The sequence below is a fragment of the Manis pentadactyla genome, chromosome 5 (genome assembly GCF_030020395.1).
Source record: "Manis pentadactyla isolate mManPen7 chromosome 5, mManPen7.hap1, whole genome shotgun sequence".
NCBI lineage: Eukaryota > Metazoa > Chordata > Mammalia > Pholidota > Manidae > Manis > Manis pentadactyla.
In genome coordinates, this window is record NC_080023.1 from 35,523,702 (window position 1) to 35,535,947 (window position 12,246).

General features: G+C 38.7%; 1 protein-coding gene across 4 annotated transcripts in view; it reads right to left on the bottom strand.

The window, feature by feature from the left end:
- ATP8A1 (ATPase phospholipid transporting 8A1) overlaps positions 1–12,246 on the bottom strand; it is a 216,983-nt gene that overhangs the window by 66,285 nt on the left and 138,452 nt on the right. For all 4 annotated transcript variants that reach the window (XM_036905468.2, XM_036905471.2, XM_036905469.2 and 1 more), the window contains one exon: positions 2,720–2,892. In XM_036905468.2, the coding sequence (XP_036761363.2) occupies positions 2,720–2,892 (173 nt within the window). The remainder of the gene's footprint in view (positions 1–2,719; positions 2,893–12,246) is intronic.

The following is a 12,246-nucleotide window of genomic DNA, read 5'->3' on the forward strand; positions in this document are numbered from 1 at the left end:
ATGCTCATCTTTATAACTGTGTCAATTAGGCAAACACTAAAAACTGCCTTCTGCCCTTTATGCTGATGATGTCCAGGAAGAAAGTGGCTGATGTAATCCTGGAGATAGAGCTAATATTGAGAACCTCATGATCCATTACGGAAAGGCTTTCCCCTCGACTTCCACTCTAGCTATGGCAAAGAGAAGACTTTGCAGAGGGAGAGCAGATCCTGAATTATCTTCAGACGCAGACTGACAAGAAACAGATTAAAAAGTAGTTTGAAGGGAAAACTCGTAAAGCCAGAATGGACATAAATGAATTTGGGAAACAGTACTGCACTGTATTTCAAAATAACATTCAGTATTTATCTGGGGTGTCTCTTCTAATGGGGTAAAATAGAGAATTTCCTGAGGCTGGGAGATTGTAATGATCTGAGAAACCTGGAGTGACACATTAAACGGTGAAGAATGATATATAGAATTGCCCATCTATTCCTTACCAGTGATAGATGCATTATCATTGAAATTGTACTTCGAGGTCAGTGAGCTAAATGAAAAGAAGACGGTCTGTGCCGGTAGTTTAAATGCCAAGAGGCACCAGGCCGAGAAGGTGCACAGACATAAATCCGGCACTGGCACTGATGTAATTATGGGCTTAGATGAATTCTCAAAGGCAAACAGGAAGCTGGACCACAGTCCTTATGGGAAAAGAGAGAATATGAAGGTAATTAGAAGAAAAAAGCCGAGGAAAGATATTTTACTTAACCCCCCACCCCCACCAAAAAGAAAACCCCTCTAAATAAAAACTCAGTGTCTGCATAGGGACCTTCATGGTCCTCCAACAGGCATAAAAACAGGATGGAGGGAGGAAGGGCCACACACAGTTTTATAAGCTCAGTTTCAGAGCCAAGCTGCACGTGCATGGCAGAGTGAGTCCCTCCCGGGGGCCTGGGGCCTGGGGCCTGGAGGAGCCCTGAGGTCCATGTGACTTGTGAGCATCCAGAACAAGGATCTCGGGAGGGAATTTCACAAGCACAAGCACAGAACATATTTTTTCTTCCTTGATTCTGCTTCCTAGTTTTTCTCTCCGTCTGCTATTGTTTAATTTTGTGGTTCAACTTTTTGAAGAAGGGTGGGAGGTACTGTGTTAAGCAATGCTTTAAGAATGAAGCTCAGCTGCAGGAACTACATTATGAGAACTGGCCTCCCACATCTTTTAAGCCAACTGTGATTCTACTCGAAAGAAACAGAAAGATACACGAAGGAGAGTGGGCAGGAAGTCTCATTCATTCTTGTATGTGGGGCATCTGAGTCCAGCATACAGTAGGCACAGAACCGATGTCAACTCAAGGGAACTGGTTATTTTATCTTAAGAGTTCTGTATTGTTTTGTTCTCAAATAGGAGCTAACAGTTGTATCTCTTCATGTGCTTTTGAGCAATCTTTTGTTGATCCTTGTGATCCCATTAGTGAAAGTCACTAAACAACCATGTCTGGCACAAAATTACCCTGATGGAAGAATGCTGGAGTTGAACATTACTAAAACTTGGTCAAGAGATTAGCAAGGAATCAATAAAAGTCACCAGAAATGCAGATCTTGAAAAGCATGAAGATACCAAGTGCAAATGAGACAGTCAGGAAAAAATAACTTTTAATTCTTTCTTGATGATTAAGCAAAGAACCTGATTATTACTAATAGTAATAAGCAACTCTTAATTCTCTGAGTATAATTTTATAGGCTGATATGATGCCTACAAAGGCTACTTATTAAATATGATTTAAATTCTATTTCACAAAGTATATTCCAATTGACATTTAGATCAACTTTGAAGATACATTATACATACAGGATATTTATGTGAATAAGCCTGAACAACAAAAAAAAGGTTTAAAAAGCATAACATTCTTTTATTAGTAAATATATTTTTATAGATAATGATAAAAGCAAATAGAAAAAATTTAAAGATAGTGTTAAGAGAATAGATTCTGAGAAATTCTTCAGAAGCCCTTTTAACATTTCATCTCCCAGGAAGAAAAAGCAATTTGAGAAATTGCTACCCTGGACCTAGTTTGACCAGCTGGTGAGATTCAGTAAGTGGATGGCAAAGGGGGAAATCTTTAGGTTTCATGGTGAAGGGGCTGTGCATAACCATAAATACACTTTTAATTTTAGGAAGACATAGTGTGGAGCAGGGGAAGACTCTTTGACAAGTTCAGGAAGGATTAGAGCTAAATAGTTTACAAAAATACAATTCTATGGATTAGGGCTTGATAACTCAAAACGTATTTATTTTAATTTAGGATATAGGCAATGCTATAAATTAGAGAGAACAGGATTATACAGTCAATATATAGCCTTCACGAAAAATGCTCAGCTTTTTGGAAAATGATTCAGTTAGCATCTCCCATCATGTCACTCCACAAACAACGGCAGGATCAAAGGTTTAAGTGTAGAAAACAGCACCTTTAGAGAAATAACTCTAGATGGAAATACAGGCAAATAATCCATTTTAAATACCGAAACTGGCAAGAAACATGTTGATGCAAAGTACGAACAGTAATTAATAGTTGTTAGGACTCACTTTCAAAAGCTCTGCTACTACATTCTGTACCAGTTTGTGAAATAATAACCTGATATTTTACAAATTCTGGGGAGAATAACTTCAAGGAATTTTAAAAATCAAGAACGAAGGATCACGGTGCTGTTTACTACAACCTGCTGGTCGGTATTAAGATCTTACCTGCAGCAAATAACAGCTTTGCATGACAAAGCTAAGTCCAGGAAATACTGTCGTACTCCGAAAGTTAAGGCATACTTGAGGGTTTTCCCATCAATTATAAGAGCAAAATCATTCTCTTTCTGAAGAGCCTCACCAAGCACAGTGCAGTGACGACTGAGTGTTTCCCTTGTTCCCTGTAAAATTAAACAAAAATATCCTCAGCATTTACTCCCAGTTTGTTCTACTAAGATGCCCTATGGTGTTTGGCAACTGCATTCAAGTTATTTTTTGTGCTTTTTTGTTTCAAATTACTCCCCCATACTTCCCCTCATTTGATTCTCCCAAAAGCTTCTCAAGGGAGACTGGACAAATGTCAGCAGAAAAAGTAACCTGTTCGCCTGCAGCCACATCTCTGCGCCTACCAGCGTCGGGCTGGACCATGAGGCATCCTCTGCAGTCCCACTCGTTATTCTAACCACACAACCACCATCTTGCAACCATGTTTTCAGGACATTTCCTTGTTACAGAACAACAACACTGTCCTACTTTATGAACTAGTCAAAATTTCTTAGCCATGAATCCAGGGGAGAAGTTGGAGAATGTAATTTAAATAATTTTCAGTAGTCTTTCAGAAGTCCTTGATGCTACTGAAACTTAATTCCCAGTGACCAAGAGGAGGAAACAGTGTCTGTAATCTCTTGCTACTTCATGAACTGGCTTCTACAATCTTAATCATGACTTCATGATGCTGTATTTCGATCAGGGATGGTAATGTGACTTGGTAATCTTGATGGATCAAATAAAAGAACCCCTTCCATCAATGAAGAGTTCACTTTTGGGCACAACAAAAACCTCTGGTGTCAAGGAAAGCTTTGTTCACTTCCACTATACAGAGGGGTTGTACTTGTCTCCCACTGTCAAAAACTGCTTTCCCAGCTCTTCAAAGACAAAAAGTTTCAAGGTATTTTTTTCTCCCCAAATCCTGTAAATGCTTCCTCTAACCTTTTGGGGTCAACTCTCTGTTTCACAAGAGCCCCAACATTGTGGAGAAACATAACACTGGCTCTGCACGAGGAAATAAAAGGGAACAATTCCCCTCTGATTATTGTTCTGGTGCTCATATCTGAGCCTGCAGTGATTTATGCAATAAATACACATACATATTTATATAATAAAATATACCTACAATGAAAGTAGTGCTCATATAATAATTTTTTATTATCTTTATGGGAGATATAATCATTGTTCCAATTTAAGAATGTGGTATAGTTACCTGCACAAAGGGGAAGCCAAGCCATAATAATTAGAATTTTATATTGGAGTTTCTGAAGGTGTTTCTGCATTTGCATTCAAATGCGGTTCACATTATGTCCTGGAATTTCAGAATCTGTTTATCAAAATAATAGCAGCACATTGTACTATAAAGTAAGACTTCACACCTTCCCCAGACTGACTTCCACCTAATGCTTCCCCTGGTCCCTGTTATACGCAGTGACACCAGGGACCACCACACAGCACTTTTCTTGAGAACATTTCTCTTCACACTTTACATGGGGGTGGGAGGAAGCAGTGGTTTTCATTTACAGGCCTCACCCTCCTCTTTCCCGCTGGAAACTTTTGACCCAAGAGCACTTAAGAAAAGGAGGTCAAATTGTCAGTAAAATCTGGCAAACAAAATTTACCAATGACAATCTACAGATGACCCAGGATTATCTGAAAATCAAATTTAAAAAGATTAAGTGAACAAACAAGCAAACTGAATGAATTGATGAAAACAGTAAGAATAAAAAGCAATATTTAGCATGTACCATACACCAGGCATGGTTCTAAGGGCTACACATCACCTACAACATTTCAGTAAACACTTATTACAACCCTACGCAGGAGGCACTACTGTTAGCCCCACTCTGTAGGTGAGAGACACAGGACAGCCTTTAAGTTCCTTGCCTACAAACGCATGGCTACTAAGTAGTGAAATCAAATTCAGAATTAAATCTCTGTGCTAGCTTGTCTCTCTCTACATAACCCAGCAAAAGAAAGCCTGCCTCTAGATAGGCCGAGGCACAGCCAGTTCTAAGTGGAATGCCCGTACCATTCGTGCTGGTTCCCTGGGGCCTTCATCATCTGTCTCTCGTCCTGTCTTTACCACCAACAGAGGCTTCTCTTCATAAAACAAATTTAAAACACAAATCATGTCTCTTCTTGCCCTAAAATTTTTCTGTGGCTTCCTGCTGTCTACACGAGAAAGTCCAAATTCCTTAAAACGGCACTTACGGCTTTCCACAATCTAAGCCCAACTAACTTTCATTCACATTTCCCTTCACAGTCTTGACTCCTTTTTATCCCCTCTCTGAAATGCTCCTCTCTCCAGAGGAGGCTCTGCTACCTTCCAAACCAAGCTCACCCCACACCGAGCCCTCCCAGACCCACTCCATGCTATCAAGGTTCTCAGTTCCTGGAGGCGAGAGACCATGTTTAACCTAGTTCCCAGCAAGAAACACAGTGCCTGCAATCACAGATGCCTGGGAAAACACATTTATTGAATAAGAAAAATGATAAATTCTGATTGCATCCTACTGGCAACATTTCATTTCCCCCTCTATTATCACTTCTGCTTAGAGAGAGAGAGGTGGGGACACAGGTAGGCAGGTCTTTATCTTATTTGCTTAATTTTTTAGAGAACAAATAATCTACTACTTAGCAGTAGTGGACCTTTTGAACTGAGGCATTGCTCATTAAAACGCCACTATTTTTTACCCAAGTGACTCCTGGGCTGAAGACCCAAATGAAACCTGAGATAGACCTCAGGAGAACTTACAGCTGCAGAGCAAGACTGAAAGTCAAGGAAACCCCTGAGCCGAGCAGCTCCCTCGTTGACCGACCTGTGGCCCCTCGTCACCCTCCTTTCCTTCCTCAAGAGTTCTCTAACACCTTCGATTTGTTGAAAACTCTCTTATTTGTGGCATCAGTACCCCTGGGTTTCCTTGGTGATTATCACAGATCTTCAGCAAATCAAAAGGTGTCAGGAGATGAAAACGAGAGAACATTTCAGGTGAGTAAAAAACTTCCCACAGACAGTCCTCCCATCAGCCCACCTAGGGTGTGACGGGGACACCACCACAAAAGCTAGGAACCTTTTCTTCTTTTTAGTTTATAGTTTTCTTTTGTAAATAGTTCTGTTATTGGCTGTGTGCTGCCAGTTACAAGTTATATTTTACCCTTATTTATACCTCCAGGAGTGTTTGAAAATTCTTTTATTTATGGACTTTTATTGCCTCTCCCTTAAGCCTGGAAGCCATGCTTTATGGCCATATTGCATTGAAGCTTATCTCCTGTAGCTAGGAATAAATTTATTACTATATTAGCTGTTGCTTTGTTTTCTTTTTGGCTACTGAAGGGGGAAATGTTTAAACATTTAAACTTAGTGACATGTGAAAATGAAAATATATAAATGAGAAGCTAAATCAGAAATAGGATCAAAGAACACAGAGTAGAACAAAATAAAAGCTCTGTATCTCGTCGTTTTACAGAGTCTTATTTGTAGGCTGAAAGAGAAGGCGCCTGTGTTGCTAAAATCAGGGAGAGGCTGAAGCAAAGGTGATCTGGGGCGACAGGCAAGGGGTAACGGGAGAGGCTGGGGTTCGGGCACCAGTCTGGGGAAGAGAGGGAGCCACAGGGAAGTGGGGTTTGCTTGCACCTCCTCCAACCTACATCCCACGGGCACCTTCCAGTCAATCTTTCAATTCTACTCTCCAGACCCAAAGCCCTGCATGCACCAAGGGCACGTTAGAGCTCTCAGCCCCTGGACCTCCTACCACGCCATCCTGTTTTGCCAATTCACAATTTATGCCATAACCAACATTCTCCTCAGTTCTTAGTCTTGACAACATAGAAGGGAAAAAAACACCTCACCCCAAGGACAGGTTCCCCACCAGGTGTCTGCTATGGGTGCACATTACTGCTGATCCATACTTCTGTCCGTGCTTAGTGAATTCCACTTTTCCCAGAGGCTACTCCAGGCCTCTGCTCAAGATTCCAAATTTGGCCCCTGTCACTTCAGTTAACATCAACCTGCTTTACTGAGAACATTCATACCAGAAAGAATTCCCTCAACGTCTTGCTCTTAACTTCAAAACTTCCCTTTCCCTAATCCTCTCTGGTTCTTGAGGGAGGGGGAAGAATTGTCTTCTTTTCTCATCTCTGTCCCCCAACTTCTCTCTTGAACTTTCATTCTCTCCACAGGCTCAATGTTTTTCTCCTTTAAGACTGCCTACAAAAAACAATGAATGAATAAATAAACCAAGAAATCTTCCCTTGACCCTATTTTTCCTGAGTCATGAGGTGACATGAATACTTCCATCTTTTGAATTTTTCAAATAGTTGTTTATACTTGTATGATGTAGAAGTGATGGATAGTGGCTTATCTGTTTCTATCTCTACTTCCCTTCGGAACCGAGGCCCTGGATGAACAGATGAAATTAAATGCATAAAAGCTTGAAAATAAAATAACCAGTGATTCATGACTGGAGAACACCTTGTGGGAAGTCACAATGATTTTCTTGTGTGTCCATTTTGAGGATTGTTTTGCAATGCCTGTAAAACTCCTGTGTAATATTGGATACTCTTAATTAGAACAATAAATAAAATATTAATGTGCTTATTTTATTATAAAGGTGAAGAACAAAGTGGTAGTTATCTAACTTCTCCTGCTTTAAGTAATATAAATTGTCCAATGAATATAATAGAATGAACATTTAGACTAGCTATTTAGTGATCAAACCAGGTTATGTAAGTGGGCCTGTGAGAAGTAAACAATATTTATTTGGCTTATAAGGCAATGCTTGGAAAAGAAAATAAATAAAGATGCCTGATAATTAGTCCAAGTAGAATTCTTGACAAAGATAACTCTGATCAGAAGGCCTTAATGAAGTTCCATTTGAATCTGTAGGGTTTAGCCTGGCAAAACAGATAACATGTTCATATAATACCCTGCAATAAAGTAAAACAAGACAAAAATCTTTAAGATAATCAGAGACATTACAGTAATCTTTTTCATTACTTTTACATGACCTTTACCAAGGAAACCCTTGATAAAAGTTACAGAGGGCACCTTAGACAATGAAAACTGACACAGTTTAGTAGTGAAATAAATCAAAAGCCCTGATTTGCTTGGAAAGTATCATAGTAAGAAAGACATCATTTTTATTTTGGCAAAAACTCTGCTTGGAACAGCCTAAAGAACCCAGAGGTCAAATGTGCAAAGAATATGTTAGGCCAAGTAGGAATTATGTTTTTGGTGGCCTGAAATGTAATGTTGCAGAAAATGGCCCTTTTCAGCTTCTAGCCTTTGTTTTTTACTGATTCCTTTCAGAGGTTTACAGGACAGATAATCTCATTTAGGAACATATCCAAGGAACACCCTAGCAGAATGTGGGAATATCCCTAAGGAAAGGCAAATAAAAGCCCCCAGACTTTGACTAGAGGATGGTTAGACAAGTATAACCAGCAGAAACAAGGTGAAGATTACAGGTAAATAGTCTAACATACACCTTGTGGCAGTGACTTCCACACCTTGCCCTAGGGCCACAGTTACTGATTGTGACAGTAAATAATGTATGATACTCATCTATATTCCAGAGGGTGTCATCAAAAAGGCTAGGCCCAAACAGCAAAAGTTAAAGGAAAAAATTATACATACGCTTATTTAGTTCAAAGTGTATATTGTCATTTGGCTCTGAATGCAAACAAGCACTTGTCATTTATATTTATTCCTGGAAATCAGTTAAATGTGCACAGGTCAAATGATAAACTTATGTTACAAGGAAGACTTTACTACTGGAAGGGAAAAATAATACATCTAAATTATTTAGTAATGTCTAAATACACCTTAATAATATATTTATTAATAATAATAAAGTGTAATTCTGCATGACACTTTGACTTTCAGGCACACTATTTGACAATGCATTTCATTATTCTTGGACTGTTTTTCCTTTATGAGTTCCCCACCAGCACCAATGAAGGGAAATAAGCATACAACTGGGGCTAATGATGAAGCACTCTTGGAACACACAGAACTTTCACTTTTGTTAGAAAGGACGTAAGTTTATGTAGTCTGTACTTCTTACTTTAGTATCAGCACCACAGGTTTCTGTTTTCACTTTCCATAAAAAGGCAAAATGTAACACAGTGCTATAGGAAAACACCTGCAGGAATCTTGCTGAGTAAAGATTCAGCAAGACTTTGTTGAAACAAAATAAATTGCTGTAGGCTGAGCCACTGTAAGATTAACTTTCATAACTTGTCAGCTGATGTGCACAAGTCACCAGCCAGTGTAGAGAAAGCAGCCATCAACATGTAACATACAAATGGGCAGCCATAAAAAAAGTGGGACTTTCTTAGAAAGTCAAGGCTGAGGTTCACATGATGTTTCTGAGCACTGATACATTTGAGGCAAAATGATGAAGACACATTGTAAAGAACTAAAGTTCCAGAAACTAAAACACATTCTCTGGCTCAGAACTCAAGGTTTTCTTCACCTTCCTGCGGAAGCAGAGTGTAAGGTAAAAACAAGCTAATCAAACGTTTTCCCTTTTTCTTGAAAAGGAAAGGTTCAATGTCTCCTTTTGGAAGACAGAAAACAAACAAAATCCTCTTTAATGAAGTGAAAGGAAAAAATAAATGAGAAATAAGGAAACATTTCAACCACTTACTTAAGTAAAGACACCAAGAACTCCGAAATACTTTTGGACCAGGTGGCTACATAGGATCACTGTCTAGGAAGGATCATATCACACATTATACAAAACGGTGTCACAGGTTTCATGGCCTATCAATAAATTTTTCTTTGCCAGGAATATCTTATATATATGTATTCCAATCTAACCCTTATTATTTTATTTTATTTTTTTCATCTGACTGACTCTAGAAGGCAGTAATGTGGTATCAGAATGGCTTGGGTTGAATCATTGCTCCACCACATATGGCTGTCTTTCTTCAGGTAGGTTACTTCTCTAAATCACATTTTTCTCATCCACAAGATTGGTTTTTTTATCTGTTTTGCAGGGTTACTATAGTGACAAAATGTGCTGACTCCTTTACTTGTGATTCAGGTGTCTTGCCCAGTGCTTGGCTTAGAGCTGACATGGAAGAAAGACTAGGTCGTTCTCTTCCTCTGACATTAGGTCTAACATTTGTATAATCCAAGGGGCATTAGTACTGAGATAATCTTAAATTTTCTTTTGAAATCTCCTAATGGAAATTTTACTTCAATCCACCTTTTGACTGCTAACATTCAACTCTAGCAGCTACTTCTACTGCATAAACAGTATCTGGAAACCTGTCTTCCCTTCAATTCTAGAAGAGATCATCTCTTCTCATATGGCATAGAGCTCTTGGCACATGGTAGGAGGACAAATATTTATATAACTAACCTAGACTGTTTTTCTTTATCTCTTAATTTCTGTCTCCAACTTGGTAAAATTCTTGACTGGAAAATAACTTAATTTACAAAGTGATTTGGTGTTTCTCTTTTACTATGTTTTTTGCATAAATGACCACATCATATATATATGTCAGACTGTAAGCTCCTATAAATGTGAAATTATACATATATACACAAAATAGCAGTTCATGCAAATGAGCACTTCATGAATACTAGATTTAAAATAACTAATGATGAAGGAAATGCAGAGGATCTGTTTTGCTGGCATGTTCTTCATATGTAATATCATCGATTTAACTTCTTAGGTACTGATCATTTTTAAAAAGCAGAGAAATAAATATTCAAGTGAGGGTCAATAAACCTTTAGTTTGCCAGGAGTTTACGTTTTAAAAACTACTATGAGTTAATTTAAAATGTCAACTATGAAGATATATATAAGAATCCTAAATTTACATATTTTATTAGCTGTTTGAGAGGTTTGAGGCCCCACCTAATCATCATTTAAGACGAGTGATTTACAAATTAACAGCCAAATGTTTCATTCTTTCTCTACTTTTACACTCTCCAAATGTTCACACCCTAAAATTACAAATTAACAGAATATTACAAGGACATTATTAATAATACATTATGACCATATGAAGCATGGACAATGTTAGCACATTCTTAAAGACTGAGTTATAACTCCCATAATAGCAACGTGGATAAGCCACTAGGTATTACTTATTTGTCAACAGTCTGTTATTGATTCAGTGGAACACTGGACATTCCGTATGCTCCTATGCATCACATACATCAATGACTCCTTTAGCTCTTGCAGGCGGTAATAAGTTGTGAAGAATGTATGCCTGAGAGTGGAGAGAAATGACACTTCTGTATAACTGGTCCATTTAGTATTCATCCCAGTTGGGATCAGTAGGTGTCTTGGACATACCTAGTTTTGGACGAAAAGCTTTGGTGTTTCTAAATTCCCAGACAATATTAGAACATAACCTTTAAAACCATATTTATATAGAACCAAACCAACATAAAGTGATTTTTCCAAAATGGATAAGGGAAGACAGAAGGTGAAATAATTAAAAACATATGGTCAAAGAAGTCCTCCAAAACAAGCTTAGTGGAAGACAGCCAAGCAAATGCATTTCACCAATACATATTCCTAAATATAATGGAGAGGGAAACAGATGAGAAAAAAAAAGTATTCAGGCTTTGCTGATACACAGACATGGCCAGGGCGAGAACAGATATAAAACACTGTAATTGAGGAAATGGTCCCTTCTCCCAGGAGGGTCATGCCATTGGAAAAGGTCAAGGGTTATAGAAGGGAAGAAGAGGAAGTTGCAGTGGTGGGTAAAGGCTCCTGGTCCCGAGGCAGAGGTTCGGCATTTGGGATTAGGATGGGTTCCATCAGGCAAATAACTCCTTGTGAGGCATCTAGTATCCCTTGAGAGAGAGAGAGAGAGAGAGGCAAAGAACTGTGGAATCTGGGTCCAAGGCGTTGGAGTGGGGGCAAAGAGCAAAGAGGGACACATCCAGGCAGAGTCAGAATGAGGTAGGGCATACAATTATATAATTTAAATAGTTTTGTGGATAAAGGCTTTTACTAAAGCCCTCATGGTAATTATTTTAAACTACCACTGAAAGCCTCCTGAATACTTATTTTGAGCTGGGTATTAAATGTTCTCCAGTGGAGGCAGTGACTCCAACGCAGGGGGAAGCGTTCTGGAGGAACGGGGTCGGCAGAGGTCCAATCTCTCACATTGCCTTCATTCAGCCAGGAAGAGGCTGTGCAGAATATACAACTGGTTTTTGACGTTTTTTTTTAATAAGCAAATTAACAAATCAATGGTTTGGAGAAAGTAACAAATGGAGCCTGTGAGAACTTGTTACCCAGACCACAATGAAAGCTAATGTTGGGTCTCTATTCCTAATGATTTGAATGAACTAATGTAGAAATACAGAAGAATCACTATCTGCTCTATTTGCTCAGGGCAAGTCCCAAATGCATTTCCATTATTTCATATGTATGTTCAATAAAATCTTATGTACAACTGCATTAGTAAAATGAAATACAGGGTCTTTCCTGAACTCCATAAATGCCAGA